The sequence below is a fragment of the Ammodytes marinus genome, assembly GCF_949987685.1.
Source record: "Ammodytes marinus genome assembly, chromosome: 11".
Classification (NCBI taxonomy): Eukaryota; Metazoa; Chordata; class Actinopteri; order Uranoscopiformes; family Ammodytidae; genus Ammodytes; species Ammodytes marinus.
The window spans coordinates 7,224,683-7,252,020 of record NC_137215.1 but is presented as its reverse complement, the minus strand read 5'-3'; the positions used below and the strand labels follow the sequence as shown (position 1 = coordinate 7,252,020).

Genomic DNA, 27,338 nt, shown 5'->3' with positions numbered 1-27,338 from the left:
TTACTATTGTATTATGAGAATTCATAAGAAAGGAATGACATTTTTGTCTGAATATAATCAACTATAAAAAATCAAATAAGTATGCACTGGTGTGAGCAAAGCAGGATTTTAATCATGTGTTGCAAAAGGAACATCTGGTACGTAGAGCACATTAAACCTAATTAAGCAGCCAGTTGGTGCCCTCTCTCTCTCTCTCTCTCTCTCTCTCTCTGCAAAGTACAGTCAACATTATTGCAGACAGCAGAGAATTAGTAGATGAAAAGATGGCAGCCTGAACTAAGGACACTGACATCATCACAGTGACTTCAACTATTTTAATAGAGTAAACATTACCAATTTATAGCTCTAGGACCAATGAGGTCAGAGTCAATAGTCAAACCTGATGTATTTCATTCAAGCAAAAAAGAAAAAGAATAAAGTTCACAGATTGGTAAACATCAGCCAAATAAGAAGTGTTAGCAGAAGGAAAAGAACAAACAATAACAGCTTGGCAGGCCGAGTTTAATTTGCACCTGCAGTCGTCGAAGGTGGTCCCGGGCGATGCCAGCGCCAGACGCTTGCGGAGCTCGTCCCTCTCGCGGGTCACCTGGCGCAGCTGGAACAGGATGGTGTCCAGGGTGTCAGCAGACGGCCGGTTGTCATTGATGGCTGGGGGAGGGGAGGACGCTTCACCGTTAACGGGCGAACCTGCAACAGAGAGGATAGGGCTAGCGATCAGAACACACTTCTTTTACTTTCTTTTTTTTTTACCTTTATTTATACAGGTAAATCCCATTGAGACCGAAGACTCTTTTTAAAAGGGAGACCTGTTCCCATTTGCAACTTACCATTCACACACACACATTCATACACCGATAGCAGGCTAACTATAGACATTCACACTTGGCCCAACTTTTATTTTTAACTGAGTCCTATAACACCTTAAACTGTGAGAAATCATTTGGACAATTCAATTAACAAAGTGTTAAAAAAAGAACACACTGGATATTTCCCCCTTGGAAACATATAGTGCTAATTTTCAGCTTCAATATGGTCATTTGGGTTACTTCAAGAACATGTTTTCATTGTGTAGTGTCCAAAAAGAACCTTTATATTTCTCACAGTGACTTTGTTGAATCTACTTTTTTCAGCCTCTGTCTGACACGCTCCATTTTAGAGCATGTCTCTTTAAGCCCCGCCTTCCAAAAAAGCCCAGTCTGCTCTGATTGGCCCTGAATCTAACTGCCGGTTTGAATCTAACTGCTGGTTAGATTCAGGGGTATCTGGGGGTGTGCTTATCAGAGGTGGAGGTAGCGCAAAGTTAGGTTAATAATGGGGGGTGTGGCTTCTCCCCTTGTGACATCACATGTGGGAGGAAAAAAAAGTCTGACCTGGGTATTTCAACACAGGTTTTCCAAAAGTTGGAGGTAGAGGAAAAGAGAGAGGGTTGTTTTTTTTCTCTAGTCACTGGCAAACCAACGTTAGCATCAGGAATCTAAAGAGTTTAGTTCTGCTAAAAGGGGTCAGGGCAGCAGCTGCCTGATATGGTATTCCCATTTCATCTACAAGGGGCTGTTCCGTGACAGTTTGCAGTAAATTTGCAGAGAATTACATCGGATTTGCAAGACTACACCATCTGTAATCTCTGATATGAGAATGGAAGACAGAGAGAGGGCAGATAGAATCTGGATTTGGTGACATAACGTGTCTCTGGTACCTTCTGTGTGATTAGAACAAAATGTATCCGTGTATTTCTTTGATTAAATCCAAGCACTCGTGTTTGGAAAGCCAGGGAATCTGAGCTTTGTTAGAGAATAATAACTCAACATTGGAATACTTTAATTTCATTGTTGTTTCCTAGAAGGCTTCATCCAAGCCATATGTTTTTGTATTATTTGGTCTGGCAGATCCATTCTTCCTTCGAAGTACCCGATAGATCTCTACAAAGGAGAATTTCTCATTAAATGAACAAGGTTGTTCTCTTTCACTGTGTGGGACAGTAAAATAGATTGCAACATAAATAGAATTAGATATAATTAAGGACTACGGCTTGTTTTCCTCATGGGGAAGAACACCCGGGGCTAGAAATCAAAGGATTATGTCAATTTTTGGATCAACATTTGGCCCTTGTGGAGGATTATGTAACACAGCTGAGTCATTTGGACCTTTGTCAGAACTAGGGAGATGGCAAGCGGTTGGCTTCCTTACGGCGAGAGGGAAACATTGGGAGAGTGTTTTTGTTGGGTACATAGGAAAATAAAAACACATAAAGAATGAGCCAGCTATCTGTCCTTACTATGTGTGTGCTGAAAACAAAATCCAGGGTTAATACATAGCCTAGGGTCTGTAAACGGGTTTTAATACAGAGCCTAGGTTGTGTATCAAACACTGGATTTCTTTTGAGCGTTCACACACAGTACGGACAGGTAGCAGATCGTGAGCAGTTATTCACTGATTTTAACAAAAAAAATAATAATTTAACATGTGTCCAGAAACGTTGACTCCACCTTCTACTTCCTAGACTCTGTAACCGAGCAATGTCATTTTGGAACTACACCAATATCATTGTCCCACATGTGATCATGCATCTTGGGTGATTATACGTACCAACGCTACTGAGGGAGCTGCTGCTTTCTGAGTCGGAGGGCATGGTGGAGAGAACGCTGTACGTGGAGCCTGCCAAGACACAAACGCCAAGAGAAGAAAACGCATTCAGATTAAAAAAAAGCCGCGATAAGATTCATTAACCAATAACACACACACAAGCCTGGATTAATTGCAGGGACAATGTGGAATGAAATGAATATTACACCGTCAGCTTCCCATTCCCTAGCACACTTATGGATGATACATTTTGGCGAAGGGGGTTTACACTCAGAATAATAACTTTCGACACTGCCTCTTAGCTGCTCTCTACATTATCGCTTCAGACCCGCCGTCGTCATTAAAGCCTCCTCTCCCCTCACTGTGCACTCTGCCTTGCTTTGATGTATAGCCCCCTGTATGTTTCTGCTACACGGGCAGAATGTCACGGCTGAAATGGGATTTTCTCTTTTTATGTCAAGCACATGGAGTGAGTGTGTGTGTGTGAGAGAGAGAGAGAGGGGGAGAGGGAAATGGGGGGGTGGGGTGGGTAGAGAGAGGCAAAGAGAAAATGTTTCTCTATCTGAATAGCTGTACACACCGTTAAGCTGGGGGGATATTTCACACAGGCAACAGGCACAATCCATAGGAGAGACTATGCAGATCCCCTATTATTCCACAGAGTACTGGCAGCTCCCAAGGGCAGCATCATTTAAACATCGGTGACAGCATGGACAGAATTATTTTTAAAGACTTAGTTAGACCTTCAAAAGGCATCTTATTGTATTGTACACAGAACGCATTTTTTTTCAGCAGTACACAAATAGCCATATTTACCTTCAGCAGATTTAACATCCACACATACTATCCAAAGTTGCTGTTGCAGTTTGGAAAATGCTTGTGCAAAAAGGGTTAAAGATAAATAGGGCGGTGGGGAAAATGAGCAGTGGATACCTTGTATGGTTCAACTTCATGGTTCTAGGTATTGTTAATACACCAAATGTTTTATTACATTTTTTGAAAATCTGAATTTTAAATCTATGAATCAGTAGAATTATTGATAATGTAGTGGTAGATTATTTTCTTGATGAAACCATTAACTGCTAAAAAGGAAGAAATGTTTTGCATTTTTACTTGAAATGTATAGAAAATTAAATCTGTGATTATTTAAATGGTGGAGAATTTCCTTTTTCTATTGGCTACTGATTAACCGACCAATGATTTTAGACAGATTTGAAGCTGCATAATACTAGCACACCAGTGAGGCCCAGACAATACTAATCGAATGGGATACATGCACGGCTAACACATGGACAAAGTCTCCTTGTGTACAGGCTTTTAAAGTGAGCAGTAGCTGGCTTTGTCAGCAGCCGGCGATAGATTGATGCCAACTGCTCTACATCTCTCCATTTCTGTCCTTGCCTCCCCACTGAGTTTAGCTGAAACTCTGGCTCCAGCCCTTCTATAGTGTGACAAGGCCAGGCCTAATTAACTATGAGATCTGTGAGAGTGAGCCACTCCATCTTAGGCCCCGCAGACAGAGGAGAGGGAACAACGGGGAAGGCATTAAGCAGAGGAGGACAGATGAAAGGAGATAGCCTAACTAAGTCGCAAAAGGAGAGATAAGGAGCCAGGGCGTTTGAGAGACAAAGAGGGAGACAAGTAAAGGGGAGAGACCGTGAAAACGCAGTAGCCTCTGTCTGTGTGTGTGTGTGTGTGTGTGTGTGTGTGTCTGTGTGTGTGTGTGTGTGTGTGTGTGTGTGTGTGTGTGTGTGTGTCTGTGTCTGTGTGTGTGTGTGTGTGTGAGAAAAAGAAAAGAGCCGGGTGGAAAGTCTTTTAATCTGCTCTGACATTCCCTGACGCTCAACACTTTGACTGCGCACAGTGCTGCTCGGAGCACACAACCTTTGATTTCATATTGTTCCATCAGACTTGATGAGCAAATCAACCCAGCAAAGAAGGGCTCCAGTTCATTTCATTGGAGGCAACTCCTGACTTCCTGAACCCTGCGTCTGACTGATGAGGTGTCGTAGTAAAAGAAGTGAGCCACACTCAGAGGTATTACGCCATTTCAGCGGTAGGATTAGAAGTCTTTAGAAAAATGACTTTACGGAGTCAGTAAAGCTCCGTAAAGCCGGAGACTTTGGCTTTTTGAGTGTTGCATTTTGCAACTCCGCAAACCAAAAATCACTCGGGAATATTAAAATCCCAGTAATCTCCACCACCGAGGACGCTCGCAAATCAACAGACAGCTTTAGTCCCACGAATGAGACAGTTCTGTGACAATCCTCAGTCTCTTTGGACAAAAGTATGTGGTAAAAATTAAATAAATATTTGAACTTAGCTTACCCTATTCATCTGCAGTGTCTTGTCAATTATGTCAGTTGGTTTTATCAAACATCTAGATTTTGGGGTTTTTAAAAGGATCAATAAGCACGTCAATGAATGCAGTATAGATTGCATGTCAGACACCAGCCAGCTATCTAGTGGTCTATGGGGTCGGCGGCATTAGCCTCTTCCAACAGGCTTTTAATCATCGATAGCAATTAGTAGCAGCCACTGTGGGTGAGGCTGATCATTTGTAAACAGGTTCACCGCATCAATAAAGCAGGCAGCCATTAGGGCCGCATAGATCTGATGATCTAGAGTGGGAGAATCCACCACTGACTTACAATGCTCATACATAGACACATCAGGACAGGTGTGATATGATAACATGGAGTGAGAATCTGCTACAGCTGTATCAAGAGGTTACACCATTATATAGTTATATATTAAAAGAAAATGGAAAATATTCTCGTGGGGGATCGCCGGCAACAAGGCCTGTCTCTGTGATGTAAATAGGTCATGGTAGAGCTCTCCTTACCTAAGGGCTTCCACTTCCCCCCACTCTCTGCTCTGCCTCCCAATCTAAAGCAATGTGCAGCTCCGCAAGCAACAGTTGCTGAAGACAACCAGATTATCTTCTCAGGCACATAAAGCAATATGACACACGTTGCCATGGTGAAAGCGGATGAGAGGAATAGTAAATTCTGCTTTGTGGTGAAGAGGAAAGAGCATGAGAGTTGGGAGGCTGCTGCATGGTGTTGGAGGAGGAGGAAGAGGAGAGGAGAGGAGAGCGCCCCCCCCCCCCCCATCAAAGAAAGACACCAAGTCTGGCTTCCACCGTCGGATGGGGCTAAATTATTCATCGGTTCCAGAAAATTCTCTTATCTGACAATGAAAAAAAGGAGACTCCCAAAACATAAAACACATACGATAGCGATCGCAATTGGATTCCGCTGCTGGTGCTTCAAATGCCCTTCATCAAGACATTTTTTTGACAAGCCTTGGAACTATGGATTTGGACACAGTCAGCCACTCGGCATCTCTGTTCTGTTTCCAAGAACACCAAAGACAGTTTTTCAGGGCCACTTTGTTAAAAATGTTTGTTAAAAAAAAAGAGCAGCATTAGCGTTCCAAAAATAATACTGTGCAGTGTGTGTGCACCATTCTTTATTAGCCAATGTCAGCTCCTCTCACTGTCTACTGAAGAGCATTCGGGCCACAAGAGAGAAAAGAAAGTGGAGAAAGTTTATTTTTTCATTATGCGCTTCGAGAATACAGTCCAAATGTCGAGACTACAGATGAAATACAATGTTGAGATTAAACTGGACAGGTAAAGACTGGAAAGTTGTTCACAGAATCCAATTTCCGTGATTAATAACTATTGAGTAAAATGTAATTAAGTTTACACAAACTACGCATCTTTGCTACAACCTAATTTTTTGTCTGAAACGAGACTACCCAGAGTAAAAGGTATTTAATATGTTTTGCTTCTGTGTTGCACTTTTTAGACAGTGCGCTTGTCTCACAGCCCGCCCGCTGCATGTAGAAAGCAATATATTATTAGACGTCGTGCTTAGAGGTGCTTAAAGGACCTATTGTTTTGGCAAAAATTAATGTTGTAGCTGTAGCCCATTAGTCGCCTTTTGACGATAGCAAAGATGCATCGCTGTTGTTGTAATAACGTGTTGCTTCCGAGTTATACCGGAAGTTCTAATCTGTCAACATCTATCCAGCAGTCTTCTTGAACCTTTCGAGTACATTCTTCTAGACAATGTATTTCCTCTTTATTCGTACGAAATATTTTTGCATAAGTCTGTTACACTCCAAAAGGCCAGCAGAGCCCAAATGAGTCATTGTGGACATTCTCCATTTGTGTTCTCAGATTCACAGCCATTGATCTCCAGTAGCACAAATAATAGCAACACTAATAATACAATTGAAAACTACCCACTCATTTCACAGTGCGTTTAAGTGAGGATGAGTGAAGCCAGCAGCATTGAAGCACAGAGCTATAGTGCTCCGGCTTCCCCAGGCCTCTGGATCCAGGCTGAGGCTGTGTATAGTCACTCACAATCACTATCACACAGTATAGAGGATGTAGTTTTGACTTTAGTGATGTGCACACACACGCACACACACACACACACACACACACTCTGTCTCAATAAGGCTTGTTCACGGATACTGGAAGAGGTGAGAAGAGGTGACAGGGAATGTGTGGAGAGAGAGGAAGAATGTCATGCAACAAAAGGACCGCAGCTGGAATTCAACCGTGGAAGTTGTGATCACAGAATTTGGTATGCGCCCCTTCATCCCTCCTGATGTCTTTACAATATACTCTATTACAGGTAAACCACCTGCATCCAAAATGTTACTTAAAGCTAGAGTGCGTAACTTTTTCATATGAATGAATGTTGCTTACATTCAAGCCATTGCCTAACAAGTTGACACAAAATTGATTAAGCCTATCAGCTCAACAAACCTCCCCCTGTATTTCTCAGTATGGCAGCGTTTACAAACTGGTGCCGCCCCCCTGACCCTGGCGCAGAAGGAGAAGAAGCGCCCACGGAATATTTCAGTTGTTGATTATGCTGCTAAGAAAAAAACCTGGACGTACAGCAGAAGGAATAAAATCTATGCGCAATTAGGATCCAGCATACTGGAGCATTAAAAAAAAGATTTCACACACCTGCATCCTACCGTAACACCCCATCACAAATGCAGAGCTAGGTTTACATTGCGATGTGAATCACAACATTGAATGCCCTTGTCCAGTTCCCCCCCCCCCCCTCCTCTAGTGTGCCCTGGGACTTCCAGTAAAGCCGTGCAGTGGGCCTGACTTTCTGGGGGAGGCGATGACACCACGGACCAAGATTCTGGGCAAGGCGCCAGTGAAGGCCTTTGCTGCCGAGGGTAAAGGGATTGATCATCTGATTTAAAATGAGTCTTGTACTCTAAGCATAAACATGAAGACATCTAACACCATGACTCCACGGGGCCGAGATTACTCCACCGCACGCACATTGCTCTGAATCACACACACACACACACAGCTCCGTGTGCATTTAGTCAACACCCACCCACACTCTTCACCCCGTAGTATAGGTCCAAATCTGCCCACTGGCCCGTCTCCCAAGTAAGATCTGTTATACGGTTGATTGAAATGTTTTCCCCTCAGATGTAGCCTTATACACTCATTCCTTATACACTCATTTTGGGATCTGTTTAAACACTGGAGGGACGTGGTGTGACTAAACAAAGATGTGTAGAAGAAGACCTAGAAAGCCCTTAGCCTTCAGCCTACAGTAGACACGTCAGAACTAGAGAGTATAGCACCAAAGAAGAAGGGGAAAAAAGCCCCCCCGAGTGCAATCCAGCCCGGCCGATTATCAGTCACCCATGGTTTTATTCAGCCCTTGCTCAGCATAAATAAATGGAGACATCATTTAGCCTACGCCAAGGGGTTGGGTCAAAAAAACTAAACAAACGGACAAAAGGTGAAAGATGTCTGCAACATGTCCTCCAAAATGCTCGACTACACACTGTATGTAGCTAGTGCAGATATACAAGCCCAAAAAAGCCCGCCTCTGTGGAATAAACCCACTGCTGGAATTTGGGCAATCTCTGTGACATTCCTTTCATGTTTAGTCACAGAGAGGAGACTATGTAGATTCAGAAGGCATTTTCATAGTGTGTTGAGATAATACAGAGAAACCTAGAGAAAAGGAGTCTGCTGTAGTGTAGAGAGAGGCAAAGTACACACAGGCATTAGCCAGATCTAACACCACAAATAGGATAGGAAGGCCTTGGAAGAAAAATTATGAGCAACACACCATGTTGTTATCACTGCATTCCCATAAAGCCCACCACTGACTAAAGCCAATGATGTTAAAGCTTGTTAATTTCAGCCATGCTCATCTGTATCATTTAGAATGTGGTGCCCACTCATACCATTGAAATGAACATTGTATTTTAACAGCATTGTGGTAAAAACACTAGCAACATGGCTCATTTGTTGGGGTGTAAAAGGTGCCTACGATCACCATGTAACCCCACAGCAGTTAACTCAAATCTTCTCTGTGACCTTTGTCATGTGTCATCTGTTTTCCCTTGTGTTGAGGCACCAAACGCAATAATCCTTTGTTTGCTGGTGATTACGGGTCGAATTTGACCCGGAGTCGCGTGCCAGAGATCGGAGGATAAATGACTGCAGGTGTAGGCAGGAGGGATTAAGAGAGGTAGAGAATTAAAGAGATGTAAGAACGAGGCACATAGATAGATAGATAGATAGATAGATAGATAGATAGATAGATAGAGAGGGAGAGAGAGGGAGAGGGAGAGAAAAGGTAGAAAACTGTGATGGGAGGAAAGGAGGGATGGACAGAAATAGCAGAACAAAGAGAAACACAGCGAGCGTGATAGAGGTGTAGTCGATGAGGGGGGGTTGGTAAGACAAGATGAGAAGTGGTTTATTTCCATGACTTCATAGCGCTGGTAAACATTTAGATGCTTGGCATTTCCTCTACCTTGTGGGGTAATTAGGCAGTGGAAAAAAAACATGTGTAAAATGGTAATGAAGTGGCTGCTCCACGGTGAAGCCTCCTGGCTGTGGTTCTTCTCACATTCAAGAGTGTAGATTAACCTGCCATCAGATATTAATGCAACAGTGATGAAATACACACAACACTAGATGCCGTGTGAGAGAACGGCTGTTTTGAACTGGAACTATAAGCCACCAACCTCGCATTAGCCTGCACCACAGGCAGGATGGATTTATTGAACAACGTTACTGACGAGAAAATCTATAACATTAACACTGCCAATTACATCTCAGCCCGGGCACGCAACTGATAAGTCTGTATCGATTAATGTTGATTTTCAATGATTTCATAAATGATTTATTCTAGAACATCTCAAGGTCACATCTTCAAATTGCTTCTTTGGTCTGAACAGTATTAAATTCCAGTGTATTCTTTCTTTTTACAATTAAAAAAAAAAGGTAAAATCAGCGATTCTGAAGGATGCTTGTTGTCAAAATAACTTTTTTTTATCAAAATCAGTGAACATCTCATCCCCTATCTGTCCATACTGTGTGCACCCTGCAAGAAATCCAGTGTTAACCAACACTGGATTTCTTCCGAAGCCTAGGCTCTGTAAGCAGACATTTTGCTGGGATTGGCCCCCTTTCTTTGTTTACATGTTACAGAGCCTGTAGGCTGTTTATTTATAATGGAATTTTGTTGCAGCGTGCACACTTTATGGACAGGTAATGGATCGTGAGGAGATTATTCAAATGTGGACAACAAACATTTTCCAGAATCGCTGACTTCACCTTTAAAAAAGGCAGCCAATTCTCACATTAACTGATTTTCAAAATTGCCGCTGATGAATTTTACCTTTACCATTTAATCCATTAATCCTTTTCAGCGCTGAAGTCAACAGTAAAACACTATTGGCTTCCTTAAATCACAGAACCGTCATAACTTGGCCCGTGTCCAACTGAAGCCTGCATGGATGGTTGTATAGAGAGACACTGCTGTGTAATAAAACTCACTCCCACGATTCATAGAAAAAATTTAATCTGCTCAAAAACGTCATCAATCACACACACACACACACACACTGGTGAACACATAAATTGATAGGTTCCTCCGGAACACAACAACAAAATTCGAAACTGAGGTAGAGAGTGGTGAGGTGAAGGAGGGGCGGGGTGATGAGGTGAGTGACAGCGTGTGTCAAGGAGTGACAGACACTGGGAGAGAGAGAGAGAGAGAGAGAGAGAGAGAGAGAGAGAGAGAGAGAGAGAGAGAGAGAGAGAGAGAGAGAGAGAGAGACACATAGAAAGAGAGAAAGAATCAAGAGAGGTTCGGCCCGTGGGAGATATTGAAGAGCAGCGGTCATGACAAGAGCGTCAGAGTCATAACTCATTCTGCCTGTCCACTGTGGTTTATGGACTGGGACAGAAACTAGTTGACAGAGAGGAAAGCAGCCACCCCCCCCCCCCCCATCCCCATCCCCACACACACACACACACACACACACAGGCCTATGTCCTGGGCTGCTGTACACAAGAGCACAAGCTGCTGACTGGGCCCTTTGGGGTCTGCTCAACTTCTCAACAAAAGGCCTGTTGTCTCCCTGCTCTCTCTTGCTCCCTCTTTTCTATCACCGTGCTCTGTCTGTGTGTGGCGTGTCCCTCTGTTAAAGTGTGCGCAGAGAAACCAAACCAGCAAACATAATGAGTCAGAGGTAAAAGGGAAAGTAAGTTCATAGGGAGGGGACTGGACCAAGGTGAGTCAGAGAAATATATACAATTGAAAATAAAGAAGAGACAATGAAAGAGGCTAGGGAACAAGGAAACAAATGATGAGAAAATCAAATCAAAACAGACAGCAGGAGAGGAGGAAGAAGACTGTGGACATGGCATCCTGTCGCAGCGGGTTTAAATCACTGTTTACCGGCCATTGGAATCTGAACAGAGAGAAGGGGGGGGGGGATGTGCAGGTATACATCCTCTACTTACTCTGTTCCATTCAGGTAGAATATTATCCGTGTAGCGCACAACCAAAAGGCATGAAATCGGCTTGATTGCAGCCTCTTGGATTTGTATATATCTAAATGATTTCAACTGGGTTTGGAGAAGAGCAAATTGTGCTCTTTTGTCACTCTGCAACAACACTTCAGTCATACTCAATAATATGCTGCTTGAATGTTCTACTCTGCAGCTTAACCCGAGTTAGGGAATCTAGGGGAAAAGGAGTGAGCCACAGTCTCCAAGCATACAGATGCACATAGCAGGCTAAATAATGAAGGTATTTGTTTCTCTACAGTGTTGGAGTTTGCCAGCCAAAACACTAATAATTTACAGAGCCCGGAACTTTAAACAACTGAGCAGTTTGTGTGCACATTCGTAGGCTTTTCCTTTGGGAGTGACTGAGGATGATTTCCTAAGTGTGTGCGTGTGTGTGTGTGTGTGTGTGTGTGTGTGTGTGTGTGTGTGTGTGTGTGTGTGTGTGTGTGTGTGTGTGTGTGTGTGTGTGTGTGTGTGTGTGAGTGTGTGTGTGTGTGTGCGTGTGTGGAGTCTCAGCATATATCTTGAGAACGCCAGAGCAGGCAGCATTAGGAGGAGGATGATTTGAGAGCAGGTTGCTAACAGCGAGACGCATCACACGCTCATATTGCCTCTCTGCTTCACACACACAGACACACACACACCCTGCTGATGATCACAGTCACACCAGGGCTCTGAGGAATCGTGTGCTGCTTGAAACAACAGCCTCTCTGCCTGGAGGAGGCTTGTCCTCCGCTGTAATCGCATCAGACCCGAATCACTTCTCTTAAAACGATAATAAAAAAAACACATTTTAATACATTTATAAAAAAGACAACAACAACACCACACTTGAGTCGAAACAGGGAGTCAAGAGTGTGGCGGCTAATACGAACACTGTGGAGGCACGATAAAGCGTGTCGAACAGAGAGAGTTTAACACCAGCCAGAGAGAGAGAGAGAGAGAGGAGAGCAGCGCAGGCTTAATCCTCTGTTGAATAACCACAGGCGATACTAGTCAGGCTCACTACTATACTACTGGTTGCTGGCTCTCTCCCATCACATTACATGGGCAGGTCAAACTATGAGGTGCGTGTGAAGAAAAAGGCCCAAAATCCAGCCAAAAGTCAAGAGGGCTAACAACAGAGGGACCAATTTTGCAGAGCTGCTCCCCCAGGTAAAAAAAAAAAAAAAAAAAAACTGCTGTCAGTGTAAAGTCAAGGAGCATTATAGGATGAGTGTTCTTCTGAAGCAGCAGCAACACTCAACAAAGCCTAAAGGAAGCCTTAGCGAGAGCAGCAAGACATCCACTCAGCGTTACCTGCTTATTGGGTCTGCTTGCTCCTAGACAGAGACACGCTACAACTCGACAGCTGTAAACTATGAATCATCACGTTGTGCATTTTAAACAGGACGCAGACGTGTTAAGAGATTAAAGCTTTAGCGGTGTCAAAAATGCTCTTGAAACTATAGCCCTGCACGTGGAATATGTGTCAAAAAATGAACTACGAATCTCTTCCATCACACTTCTGGATCTCAAGGCTCATCCTACATTCAGGCCCTGGGGCCAAGACACTGGTTGTGAGTCTAAGCTCTCACTGGCACTCACTCATTCAGACAAAAGCAAAACAGGCAAAACTAGACAGGGCTTTTTACACTTGGTCGGCCTTTGTCTCGACGCAACAACAACTAAAAACCCGCTGAAGTGGAGCCAGTTGAAGGGAGGACGCAGTGCACATGTGGGCCTATTGATTTATTACTAGCATTAATGAAGTGGAATTGTGGGTACATTTGCGATACAATTCAGTTGTTTTCCTCTCCACATGGGAAGGTTGAACCGACCTATAGCAAGGCTTAGCTTTGTGAGCATGCATGAGGAAGCTGCTGCACACAGGCTTCCATGTACAGGTTGATATGGACCAACATGTCAGCTGAACGGCCGTTGTCATGGAAACAAATCAGGCTAACCTAATGTACCATAACCATATCATGCCCCTGGTATCACATTGGACTTGGTGGTAGTAGATAGGCCTATCGTTGAGTTTGGTTTTTTTCCTCTTTAAAAAAATGCTAAATATTCCAAACAATAAATGGAAGAAAAAATCCCTCGTACACCATAGGCTACCTGGGCCCAACCCTCTCTACGCCATGGATGAATCTGCAGTGACTGGGAGAGAGAGAGAGCCTTTGAAAGCAGCATGGGTGGCTCAGAATAATGACAGAATAGTCCTTGGCTCGATACATCACAAGCTGTGCACTTAGATCTGCAGGCCATGCTGAATATTTAGTTTAAAGAGACATGCTGGTGCATTGTGTTTAGCACGTTTTTAAACAGAGCATAGTGTGGCACTCAGTCACTGAAACCTGGTTACAAATGTGTAACCATGTTGTTGTTAGTAAGGCTACACATTATGCCCTGCCCGTGCAACCTTCACATGAACCTTCAATAGCTTTTTATACAGATTTTGGTTAATAATAAATAAAGATGTGGTGTAGCTATCCACACATATAGGCTACACAAACACACGGTCTTCTTGCGCCAGAGTAGACCACCCAGATTGTAGGCTATTCTCACGGGGGAAAGGGGGTTGTGTGTGCAGCGACGGATCCACACGTCTTTTAGCTGCAAGTGAAAGGCTTGTTTTTATGAGCGAGTGAGTGAGTGTTTGCAGTTCTTACCGGTGGAGTGGTCCACAGGTCCGCCGCCGTTGTTGCTGCTACTGAACAGGGCAGTGTACAGGTCAGGGTATGCCTTCTCCAGGGCCACACACAGGTCGAGGAAATGGTCGCTCTCCTTGTTCATCAGCATCTTCAAAAGGTGCTCCACTTTCTCAGCGCTGGACGAACAGTTCTGGTCCAGTTCAAACCTGTCCAGTGGACTCAAGGCGCCGGAAACGACCAGCAGTTCAATGACCCGGTCCGCATCTGTTATGGACTCCAATAAGTTCTGGTGGCACTGGTCGAGCAACTCTTTGTGTTTTGGCTCCATTGCTACAACCCCGCTGTAGTTCCGTAGCTTCCCCCAGCTAACCAACCACCACAGACGGACACGGCCAAGTGGACGTGATAAGCCCTTTTACCGTTTCAAAAGTACCGAGCGACTATTGAACTTAACTTATCGCGGCTCGCAGAAGTTAGCCGGAGCCACCACCACGGCATTAGCCTGCACGCGAGCTCAATTTTTACAGCATTTTGAAAAAGGCACAAGAAGCCATATTTGTTGCCCAGGGCTGTTGACTGCACTAAACAGCGATACATTTTTCCATCTTACTCCGTGTGTGGCAGTTCAGTTGATTTTCCGCTTGCCCTCGGAGGACGCTCGGGCCGAACACATTGTCCTCTGCGTGTGTATCATTGAATGCGCCCTTTGACGACTCGACCGCCGGGGAAAACTCACGTAACTCCGCCGCCGAGCCCTCAGTTACACTGTATCCTCCGCCATGTCTGAGCAACTCAGCAGCTGCTGCCCGCTGTCAATCAACGCTTCGTTCACATACCATATAAGGTAAACGAGGGCGGGATTTAGCCACAAAACACACCCATTTCTTCAATGGGCGTACACATCACGCTCTAGCCGTAGTAGCCTACGTCGAAAAATCCCAGGCAAAAAAAAAAAAAGAATGAGAATGGAGATGATTTGCATGGAAATCTGAAGATGTGTTGGACATATCGTGGTAAAGGTTGGTAAATGGTGACATCATCCTTAGAGTAAGTCCACCATATTATCAAAACGCAAAAAGCATGTAGGCCTAGGCTATTTGTTGTCTGCAATGGTGGAATATTTACCCTACATTTGCTCAAGTAGGCTAGGCTCCTGCACACATTTGAAATATTGTACTTTATTTGAGCCTTTTTTTATTTTCATACTACTTATTATTTTAAATCTTACCAGAGTAGGCGACTTTACAGATTTTACAGAAAATTATATAGCCAACACAAAACCTATGATGAAGCAGTAAAATAGTAGAATTTGCTACATTCTCGACCAATGTCCAAGATCAATGCAAACAGTGACAGTTATCCATTAATACAATCCAATAATAACCTATATAACACTCAAATTAGCCATATTTCTGCAATATGAGTATTTTTTAATTTTCATACTTTGTGTGGATTTTACTAAATACTTTTACTTGTAATGGAATATTTTTTTTCTATTGCATCAGTTTAGCTGCAGCCCATTTCACCACAGTGCGTGAAATGAATATATGCCATTAAAGAAAATAAATCTGTATTTCCAAAATAGTTGATGAGTTATGTGTAATCCTTCCCCATAACCTTTAACGCAGATACATAAAATCAGCATAACCCCAATCTTCACCGAATGCATTGGGTCCTTTATTGAAGAAAAATGCAAATGCAGTCATAAAAAGGAAAGGGTTTTATTCAGTCAGTGCTTGCATAATATACAGTTGATGTGAATGTGGCCACAGGCTTATGCTCCCTGTTCCTATTTCCAGGCTGCACTCACTGCAACAATTTTCAGCATGAACTGTGTATAGTGTTGTTGGATAAGATGGCAGAAGGGCAGCCAGCCATATACAGTACATGACATTTTAAGAAATATGTGACAAAGGCGACATAGGAAATGTGTATCCGAGCAGGATTTGTGAAGCCCAATATGATGATGATGATGGTGATGGATGCACTCTGCCTGCAGTCTATACAGCTGAATAGAGAGTGTTGGCACAGAGGCAGGCGTCTGCAGGCATACCTCTCAAACCGTGACCTTATTCATGCATGCACTGAATCTCATTGTGACATCTACAACTCTATCCCCCTCCCCTCTTTCTCTCTCTCTCTCTCTCTCTCTCTCTCTCTCTCTCTCTCTCTCTCTCTCTCTCTCTCTCTCTCTCCATGCAGTGTCTCTGCCATGCTGGCTCCATGGCTATAGTGCAACCATGTGCTAGCCTGCTATCCCTTCAGATGAAAAATTAATTATGATTCATTCACATCAAAGGGAAGGCAGGTCCCCACTGTTGACACGGATTGGACGGTCGTGTCTGTATACCCTACTTTTGAGGACACGCATTTGCATAGAGAAGACAGCCTGATCCTTTTTAATGGTGGGTTTGAACAAGTTGATTATTTACAGATTATGTTTGTAGTCCGTCTGATAATTTATTTAAATGTTATTAAAAAGATTTGTTTATCAGACAGCTCGGGATCAGGCGAGATAATAGCTTCATCTTTTATTGAAGAGACTGTCAGCAAGCATTTCTATCATTTATCCTAGCCAAATTGTCTCGAACAAAATATAGGCCTATATATTTTCTTTAGTTATTCTGAATAGAGATGAAGCCAACAGAAAGCTGTCCATGCATACTTCAAAACAAGTAGCTTATTTTATTATCCACTCAGTTTTGACACACTTTTATTTATTGCAATAATAATTCATTCTCAACAATAGTGCATGGGTTTAGGCCCCATTCTGCCAGAATGCAGGAGACTAAACGCTGTCCCCAAAGTGTTGAATGAACAGTACCAATTCAAAAAGGAAGCCGTGACAACATGTCAAACTAAAATATGTTTGTTAGTGTCCCTTAGCGTCACATATACACTTATTAAGACATTTTTTTTTGAATACATAAAGCCATCATTTACCCACAATACCTCAGACCTAAGGCCCTGTTGGGATGATTCCCCGATGATTAGATCAGCCATAATAGACATTAAATTAGGCAATGCATGGTTTTTAATTAACAGAGAATTACACAGCCTTCAGCCGGATGCCTGCACAGATGGGAGGTTTTCTGATTATAATGACATCAAAACTACTTGTTGGCAGAGACACGCCGAAAAAACACTTTGAAATAACCTCATAAAACTCATATAACGATGTCTAGATTATCCTCCTGAAAGCGGATTTTATCGCATTGAATCTCTTTTAAAATTCTAGTGATTGTAATCTACACATCCATCTATAGCCCCTCAAGCCTTTTCCTGCCAACACTAGCCTACTACTAGTCCATCTTCACATAACATGATCAAAAATGATTCTTCTAGCATGGTTGTTACCCCGAGTTACACACCGACAGCCCTGCGGACATGCTAGACTTGTTTAATGTGGCCAAGGCAGCTTTATGGTTGCCATCAATTCCAAGGGCTTCCCCACCCCACCCCCTACTCACTGCCCAGAGTTATTGATCCCAGTGCAGTTAACTCTCACACACTACTACTGTGGCCAGCCGAGTGTACAGACCATGTCGCTACAGTGAAGCGTGTTCAGCAGCATTTTAAGTGAAACCAACAGGACATAATAGGACATGTTGTAGAGCTCCGTGTGTATCCACGTGTGCTGGCCTCACCACCCATCACAGAATGAGAAATCATGGGTCTGTATTGATTGAGTAAAACGCTGGGTCTTTAAAGGTGGAAGTCAGTGATTCTAGGGAAAGCTTGTTGTCAAAAGCAATGAATATCTCCTCACAATCCATTAGCTCTGTACTGTGAGTTTACTGTGAAAGACATTCAGTGTTAATACATTTACAGAGCCTATAGGCTGTTGGCAAAAAGTGATTTTGACAACAAGCGTTTTCCAGAATTGCTGACTCCACCTTTAAGAGGGACCAATTGTTTTTAATGTTATTTTTATTGGCACTACCAGTGAGACCTTGTAACATATTCAGTGTCAGATAATAAAGACCCTAGTTTATTATCTTGCTTGTACAAATTAAATCTGAATTGTGACCATGGTTATCGCTCCAGGGCCATGTATAATGATCTAGTTTTGACAGCTGAGCATGTGTATGGAGCTTGGCTTGGTGAACTTCACACTTGTGGTGTAGCTGTTGGGGTTGACAAAACACTTCACTTCCCCCTGCTGGCAAACTGTGTTTACTACCAAGTGCTAACAGTATTAGAGCAGTCATTGGCTGGTCCCATCAGTAGTTCATTTTGGGAGATATTATAATTGATAAAAATGCCATCTGATGAAATACATTTGTATAACACCATGAATTTAATAAAATGTTAAATTGTATAGGGAAACCTGTATCCATTAGAAGACCTTTTCTTATAATTTTATAACAATTTAAATTAATTTTTCAAGTGAGGAACCTGAACCAGTGGGCGTTCTCAAGTTTTTATTTTTTGGAGACTCTTGAAGATAACTTCACCAACAAATGTATGAAATGTGACACTTTGATTTTTTTTCACACTACAATAACAGGGAAATAATAAACAAATTAATGCATTTGCTACAAAGACTGCACAACTATGATTAATGAACACAATGTATTTTGGCGTACACAAAATATAGAAGTGATTATACAATTGCAAACATTAACATACAACTTTGGTTCTTAGCTGCTATGTTTTCATTAGATATACCTGATCATATTGGCACAATTCAATTAAAATATATATATATATCTCTAAACGTTTAAATGTAATCTCTTGCTAATCTATGATATGGCCATAAACGTATATTCAACTAAAATATCCAGCAAATGAAAAAATATAAAACTTTTTGTGTATAGAAAAGAAGTAATGTAGCAATGTTGATGTTCCTAAAACTAAGTAAACGTTGCATTCAGAGCACCGGCATGCCATGCAGTTGGGCGGTTTGTGTATAGTGCATATAGATATAAGGCAGAAATAGATATGTATGGAACGTTTCCATAGCAGTTGTCACTATTTCAGTCACTGCCCCCGCAGAACTTCAATAGGAGTTTCTTGTAGTCTCCTGATGTGTCTCCCTGTCAATAAAACAAATATACAAGCAAATTATTTAGACCTTACAAAACAATGTGTACTTGTTGCTTTTAAATCACCCATGTAGCTGAAGTGTTATATAAGTATTAAATATAGAACATATGATGAAGATACTTACAGAGATGTGCGTGTACAGGGACTTTCCGTAGTTTTGGACATACGCCTGGCGGATATCCAGCATGTCAACCTCGGAACGGGAGACCATGATCCGGATCAGGGTTGTGTCTTTGGTCCCAGCTCCCTGAACACACACACACACACGCACACACACACACACACGCACACACACACACACACACACACACGCGCACACACACACACACACACACACACACACACACACACACACACACACACACACACACACACACACACACACACACACACACAATGAGGGTGACGTATAAACAAAATATGCTACACTTATTTAATAATGTATAGAAAAGTATTATCCAAACAAGATAGGCTGTCTCACCTTCATTGCCTTGTAAAGTCTCTCAGCAAAGTAGACAGGTGTGTTCTTAATGCACTTCACTGAAACAGAGAATATATGTTCTGATTACCAACTCATTAAAATCATACTTGATTCTCTTTCTTCTTTAAACAAACAAGATCACAAAATACTAATGATGAATACATGGTACAAAACACATTCTTATATACAGTACATCACTGCAAGGTCAGAATGATGAAGACGGTGATACTTAACTTATGTGCCATCCGAAAGTAAAGTTTAAAAAATCCAATATGAATACACCATAGATATATAACAGGATGGTGATGGCAATAAGCAAATTTAAAGCTGCATTAGTCAATACTTTCGTATCTAATCAAAAGACTATGTGGACTTTGAAGAGAACTCACTCGTAATGATAAACCTATCTGCAGCTCCACTGAGCTTTTAAGCCAGTTTAGTACCACCACATTTGCCATCTGGCTGATTTTGCCCATTTTCATCATCGAAGCAACCACATTGCCAATAGCAGGCAGCAGCTGCTAAATGTGCAAATAGCAAACAAACTCAGATGAGCCCACAGTACACTACCTGTCCAGCACCAAATTGCAGAGAGAAAAGCTTAGCAATATAGCTAATGGAATGAGATAGGACATTTAGATCTTGATGGAGATCAGGCTGATAACACGAGCCACATAGGGTGATAATGTAGCTCAGTGTCTGTTAAATGTATAGCCTGCTGTAAAAACGTTAACTAAAACAACTTAATAGAGGTGATATTAAGTCAGTGCTGTCTTTGTCACTTTTTGTGATGGATATTCTGCTGCCCTAGTGGCCAAATACTGAGTGATGCAGCTTTAAAGTATGTCATATTTTGAAATCAGGAGGAAACATTTTGTCCAGACGGGTGGAATGAAACACAGCACCAAACAATGGCAAACACTCAACACTGCAGTGCACACCTCCTCACAATGAAAACCAATGAAAGGCTTCTTCAAAAGAAAAACACATCTAAAATGGGTTACTGTTACTGTACCATAACTCTTGAGAAATGTTGGCAAAAAAAAAGGGGAAAAACAAAGAGATTATGCATTTAACAGCACGCCTCACTCCAGTACAACGCTTGACTTCAAACATGTATTAAAATAGCTGTGATACAGTGTGTAATAGGATTAGCATGATGGATTTGTAATTGTTGAATGTTACTTTCAAACGTGTACTGCAGACAAGCTACTAAACAAGTCATAAATGAACCGATGACGTGGAGCACATTCTGACAGGCACAATGCATGGGTGTGACCGTTGAATAGGTGTGAGTGTATTCCCTTACCCACTGCCAACATGCCACTCTCAAGGTCTCCGGACATCTCCCTTTCAATGCTCTTCTCGATGTCTCTGCCACACATTTTCTGGTACTCAAGAAACACTGCAGACACAGATATACACATACCATCAGTAATACAGCTAACAAAGCATTGAAGTTGTATTTTGGAAACATGTCTGCGTTTAACAATACCTGCTCTGAGATGGGGTTTGCTCCTTGCACACAGAATAGCATTAAATTTGGACTCATCTGTTCCCAGCTTGTTTTCTCCAGCAGCATACAGGGACTGTAAGGAGCAAATGTGTACAAAATAAACATGTCTTAACAATCAAGTCATTAATGATATACAATCAGAAAAGTTGCACATAAATAATCATACATTAATTGTTGTTATTATTATTATTATTATTATTGAGAATGAAGTAGACCTTACCTGAGCATCTTGTTTAGCCAGAGAGATGTCAACATTTTCCCGTTCATCACGACTGCCCTAAAAAAACAACAGGACAACAATCGACTATAACTCAATCTGAAAGTTGTTGCTATGGTATGTCAGGTTGAGGTAGGTCATTTGTATGGAGTCTGTACCTGGGCGAGGGAGATCAGGAGCCTGCGGAAGTGGCCTGAAGTATCCCCACTTATGTGATCCTCCAGGGACTTCTTGAATTCTGAAAAGGAAAAAATATATAAATGGGACAAACAAATAAACAGTTTAAGCGTGTAACAAACATTGTGCAACAGCGTTCAAATCACGTGGCACTAAAATTCTTCACTGATCCAAGTCTGATATACTAGCAGCTTTACAGGTATATACTGTAGATAGGGTGATCACATCCCAACTTACTGGCAAAGGAAACTTGGATACTATTCATCATAACATAGAATCCAAAAATACAATAACAAAAACAACTGAACAAGTTAATAAATTAACTATAAAATGTATTTAAGTTGAATTACGTATTTTTTGTAGTTGCTGTTGTGAAACTTGATCTCAAGTTATTACTAAAACTAAAAAGGCTAGTGACAAATGACTTTTGCAACACATTACGAGGCAAAATGTACACAATGTAATGGCGGTAAACAAAAAGGAGAACAGAACAGTGGGGGAGAGGCAGTGCATTAACCGCTCTAGGCTTCTCACCTTGTTTGTAAAGACGGTTTATCTCCTTGATTTCAGCATTGGAGCGAGAGGACAGGATCTCTATCAGACAGGCTTCGTCAGTTCCAGCTCCCTGTTAGGAAGACGGAACAATGATAATCTGGCAACCTCAGCCTCTGGCCTTGTGGCAGGCAAAGTTTTTTATTCAAATATCCTTAAGGGGCAGTCAACGATTCTGCAGAACGCTTGTTGTCAAAATCACTTTTTGTCAATGTCAGTGAATAACTCCTCACGATACACTACCTGTCTGTACTGTGTGTGCACTGAAAGAAAAACCCCAGTGTTTATGCACAGCCTAGGCTCTGTAAATGGGGATGTTAACAAAAGGGCCCCAACACAGCTGAACACTTCCACTTAACAGAGCCTAGGCTGTGTATTCATTTAACACTGTTTTTCCCCCCCCAGCGCACACACACTACATACAGGTTGGGGGAGCATGAGGAGATATTCATCGCTAACTTATATTAATGCAATTCTTCATAACATTTTTAAATAACGTAATATTTGAACAAATGTGTTTTACAATGTAACTAACTAGGTAACAACCTGTATTAAAAAAATAATTCTCTATTGCTAAAAATAATAATAAATACAGAAAGAATGATACATTTGTTTTGTTCCTGAGCGTTTACCTTGATGGCACTGTTGAGCTCAGAGGCGTCAAGCTCAGACGGGGACTTCAACGTGGCCATGACCAGCTTCCTGAAGTCTCCAGACAGCTCGCCGTGCAGGTCCTTCTTCAGATCCTGAAAATGGAAGCGTGCTCGGAATAACTCAAAACCATAATTAACTGCTGCTGTGAAAAAATAAAGTACTGCAAAAAGCTCTCCAGCATAGCTATAAGGAGCTCTGAGGATACCCAACCCCCCCTCCCACTCCATTTTAACTGGCAGCACCAGCACCTGTTGTGTGCCTGTCACCATTATACACTTGCTCGGTAACACACACCGATACATTCTGTATTACTCTATATTGAGAATTGTTTATTTTTTGTAAACCATATCTTTTTTAGAAGTGGATACATTTTCCTAATGCAAAATGACATCTGGTATCACATCAAGGACACACAGTATTAACAATAGGCATGAGCGTTACCTTCCCATAGGAGGTTTTGTAGGCTTTGAGCAAAGGCACACGCTGTCTGTTGGAGCGACTCCCCAGTAGTTCGATGATGGCATTCTCGTCAGTTCCTGCACGGAGAAAGCACACAATGGCAAATCAGACAAAGATGGCGGATAAAGGAACATTTCCAACTTACAACATTTCAATTATACTTACAAATGACAACTATGTTTGTCTACAAAGTCTACAATATGAAAACAATTGAGGCTGTCCTCTACTCAAGAAATTGTCAACTAAAAGTTATAGGAAGTCTTCTACTTATTGATTAGGCGATTTTATTTAAAATCCATGAAAGAGTTTCTCCAGTGTCTTTTTTTTCCTCACATAAACATTATTTTCATACTAAGATAGTTAAATATAACGTGTTATATATTTTGAGAGACTATAATTTTCTCAGAAAAAACTTTGTATCCATCATCATGAAAAAGACAATAAGACAAGTACCTAAAGTAATCAACCAAACACTTATTAGTTAGTAGCACACCCTGATCAAGTTATCCGCCCATAACACTCACCAAAGCCCTTCATGGCCTTCCTCAGGACCTCCACATCTTTGAGTGAGTCAGCTCCAGGGAAGTCCTTGATTGTTCCCCTAAATCCTCTCTGAGATAACAATACAGCAACAAGTGTTAATTCAACAAAAAGTTCATTCTGTTTGAGATATTACATTACAGTAGATCTATGTATGTGTATGTGAGCAGCATAGTAAGATATGTTATTGTTTAAATTAGTCGTTTCAGTGTTTCTCACATTGATGTGTGGTGCAATTGGCATTCCTCCTCCTCCTCCTCCTCCTCCGTAGGCTGGCATGGATGGATTTGGTGATGGGGCCTTAGGGTACCCTGGCATGGGGGCTGGTGCTCCTCCGAAACCAGGCATGGGTTGGTTAGGTGATGGTGCACCGGGGTAACCGGGCATCGGCTGGCCAGGCTGACCAGGGTAGCCCATCCCTGGACCTTGGGGCATGGTCCCACCTGGCTGTGGGTACAGGCCATATGACTGTTGGTTAGGGGAGGGGGCACCAAACCCGCCAGGCTGCGGGCCAGTTGGGTACCCCCCAGGGGCTTGGGCGAACATAGAGGGGTTTGGAGTAAAACCCGCCATGCCTGCAGAGATCTGGTTGGCCTGTGATTTGGAAAAATTGGCATCCCATAATTTGTGCACAGATCATTGAGGATTATTGTTATACTAAGCAGAGGAAGCTGGTCACACCATTTTTGGATTAGATTTAGAATTATTTATTAATTTAATCAATGTTTAACCAATTTCAAAGTAAATGCCTCGTATTAGTTACTTGTTTCTCAAGGTAAACAGAAGTTAAAGTGGCTAAGAGGAACTTTCAGTCTCTGTTGATTCTAGCAGCCCATTTGAAAAAAGAAAAAACTATTGTGTTTTTACAATGCCAGCTGTTGTTCCTGGGTGAGTGTACCCGGACAAAGGCATTAAGAAAATCTTTGCACCATCTTTCCAATGATGGTCTTGTTTGCTGTGCCGTGTCATTTATGATCATCAGAGGAAAAATTTGACTTTTTCAAAAATATTTAAAAAGTTCCTCATAGCTTATCAAATGTTTCTGATATTTCAAACTTCTTCCAGTTACATGATATACAGTATAAGTATCCAAAAACAGTGTGGCCGTGCTATATAATTAGATGGAAATTCAAACAAATAAGATTACAACATAGACAAGGCAATGAATCAGAAAAGTATAAAGGGGTAGAAGAGTTGCATTAGATTAATAGTTTTTAAGAAGCGAAAATAAGATATGAAAATAAGAAAATTAAATTTTTTGAGTCTTTTTCTCATGCAAGAGACTTAGAAAAGAGAAGCTGACAAAGAGAATGGCGATGCTGAGGATTTGGTGATGCAGACTTCCGAAAAGTCTTACCGTAAAGTGAAAGGATGTGATATCCCATGAATTGCTGTGTAAATCATTCTAACTGGAATAGTCAACTCAACAATCTGATGATGCATTTCTTTAGAATGTTTTTGGTAAGGGTAATAAGGGGGTGGATTTTGTTAACTAAACTTACCATGCCAGGGTTGTATCCAGGGTTTAGACCAATTGAGGGATATCCACCGGTAGGACCTCCTCCCCAGCTGCCTGCAGCAAAAAATAAAGAATAAGCTTTTCAGAGAGAATATCGGACTGAGACGGGAATGACTTTTCTTACTGGAACTTCCCTTTTCTCACGTTCAAACTAGTTAACAGGAAGGTGAAATAGTGCTGGACAGAGAATGGGAGCACTATGTGAAAGGTGGACTGAAGGACTTGCTTCACTTGGCAACAGCTGAAGCTTGTTTGTTTTTTGGGGGAAGAAAATTCCACTCTGTAAGCTAGCTATAGGTCTCATGATCCCTGTGGCCTTAGAACATGACATTAATGACTCACCTTTTCTAGGATAGGCAGCAGAATACATCAACATACAACAACTACCCTTTTTTTTGCAATTGCATTTTAATCCTATATGGGGTGCTCCTGTTGCTCTCTATCTGCTAGATGACAAAGTAGCCATTTTTGCTAGTATGTTATACCATTATACCTGTATAAAGGGGGTACAACTGTTTTATCTGAACTAGCTTATCAGCATTTACTGCACCTTCCAGGTCACATATCACCTTATGCAGCTTTGAAGCAATAGTTTGACATCATTAACAACATTCACTTTTTCTCTGAGAGTTTAATGAGAACTCTTACATTTCAAACTATTCCTTTAACAGTGTGGCGTGATGGCATTGGCTTACCCGCTGGTGGTGCTTGTGGGTAGCCCCCGGCTTGTGGCGGATAGCCTCCTGCCTGGGGTGGGTAGCCTCCTGCCTGGGGTGGGTATCCACCACCTTGCTGCGGTGGGTAGCCCCCAGCCTGTGGAGGATAGCCCCCGGCTTGTGGCGGATAGCCCCCAGCTTGAGGTGGGTATCCCCCGGCCTGTGGTGGGTATCCGCCACCCTGCTGCGGTGGGTAGCCTCCTGCCTGGGGAGGGTACGCTCCAGACTGAGGAGGATAACCCCCTGCCTGTGGGGGGTAACCGCCTGCCTGAGGGGGGTATCCAGGGTAGCTCATGTCTTTAAACAAAACAAAAAACAGCACTGTCAATCAAAGGGCCGGCAAACATGGCCTAATACTAAAACATATAAAAATCATCTTGTGAAGCCAGCCACCTAAACAATAATGTACTTTGGAAATGGACAATGAAGAAACCTGCACGGCCGATTGCACTTTAAGACATATTGAATGCATTGACACAACAAGAGTTGAAAACACGCCCAGCCGTAAACCTGCACCTCCCATCATCCCACTTGGCAGAATGTGTCTCTGACTAAGACATGAACCATCTACATTTTCCCGAACTGGAGTATTTTAACAGTGTGTCTACATTGAAAAGTTTGGATCTCAATTACAGTTATTAAGTAGTTGTTATCCATCCATACAAACAATACTAGTCTAGTGTACTGCTTTTAAAGAGAACAACCTGATCAATAAATTCTCCTGAGTTTGTTATTGATTCACCACAATCTTTGCTTCTGAATGTAGCAATAAGATTCACTGTCAGTCAGTGCAAAGTCATGAAGGGAAAACTATCCATTCCCGGGCCGTTGGTTCACAGACATTTTTAGCTAAGTGGTGGGGTGGTGAGGAAAATTAGATTTTTGGTTAAGCTTACTATGAAAAGCCTGTGTTCCCATAGGCCAGCCTGCTTGTTCCATTGTAAACCTGACGTCAGGGGAGCTAAATGTGAACAGTCATTTCTGCTTTGCATTTTATGAAGTCAGAAAAAGGAACAGAAAAAGACGTTGCTGTGTTTGAATGTACAACGGGCAGGGAAGTAAATATAACCCTACCTTCTGGCTTTTTTAAGGCAAAGGTTATCCACAGTCACAATGACTTGATTGAAACATATACTACATTTCCTCATAAGGCCCCAATGCTACAAAATGGTAGCACTAGTGCTGACTCAAGCACCCTTGTAAAATACTTCAACAACGGTTTGTTGCTGCACACTTTGTGGTTAACAAAATGTGGTTTGTCTTGATCTGGGTTAAATGTTTCAGGTCACATCAGATTGACTTGCTGTTTTTAGTTCAAACAAAGGCCTTTCACATCCAAGTGCTTTCAAGACTTT

General features: G+C 42.1%; 2 protein-coding genes across 4 annotated transcripts in view; both read right to left on the bottom strand.

Annotated features, from left to right (window-relative positions):
* Positions 1-14,868, bottom strand: part of dlg5a (discs, large homolog 5a) — a 45,443-nt gene extending 30,575 nt beyond the window's left edge. For both annotated transcript variants that reach the window (XM_080036291.1, XM_080036292.1), the window contains exons 1-3: positions 14,122-14,868; positions 2,587-2,655; positions 513-687 (exon numbers count right to left, since the gene is read on the bottom strand). In XM_080036291.1, coding sequence (XP_079892417.1) covers positions 513-687; positions 2,587-2,655; positions 14,122-14,431 — 554 coding nt within the window. In that variant the 5' untranslated portion in view covers positions 14,432-14,868. The remainder of the gene's footprint in view (positions 1-512; positions 688-2,586; positions 2,656-14,121) is intronic.
* A 3,641-nt stretch (positions 14,869-18,509) lies between these two features.
* Positions 18,510-27,338, bottom strand: part of anxa11a (annexin A11a) — a 9,879-nt gene continuing 1,050 nt past the window's right edge. Inside the window, exons 2-15 of one of the 2 annotated variants that reach the window (XM_080036296.1) lie at positions 25,963-26,280; positions 25,251-25,321; positions 23,968-24,342; positions 23,733-23,820; positions 23,191-23,285; positions 22,728-22,841; positions 22,078-22,168; positions 21,525-21,604; positions 21,370-21,426; positions 21,129-21,222; positions 20,943-21,038; positions 19,634-19,692; positions 19,277-19,399; positions 18,510-19,142 (exon numbers count right to left, since the gene is read on the bottom strand). In XM_080036296.1, the coding sequence (XP_079892422.1) occupies positions 19,083-19,142; positions 19,277-19,399; positions 19,634-19,692; positions 20,943-21,038; positions 21,129-21,222; positions 21,370-21,426; positions 21,525-21,604; positions 22,078-22,168; positions 22,728-22,841; positions 23,191-23,285; positions 23,733-23,820; positions 23,968-24,342; positions 25,251-25,321; positions 25,963-26,278 (1,719 nt within the window). In that variant the 5' untranslated portion in view covers positions 26,279-26,280 and the 3' untranslated portion in view covers positions 18,510-19,082. The remainder of the gene's footprint in view (positions 19,143-19,276; positions 19,400-19,633; positions 19,693-20,942; positions 21,039-21,128; positions 21,223-21,369; positions 21,427-21,524; positions 21,605-22,077; positions 22,169-22,727; positions 22,842-23,190; positions 23,286-23,732; positions 23,821-23,967; positions 24,343-25,250; positions 25,322-25,962; positions 26,281-27,338) is intronic. The other variant, XM_080036297.1, reaches the window with a different exon arrangement.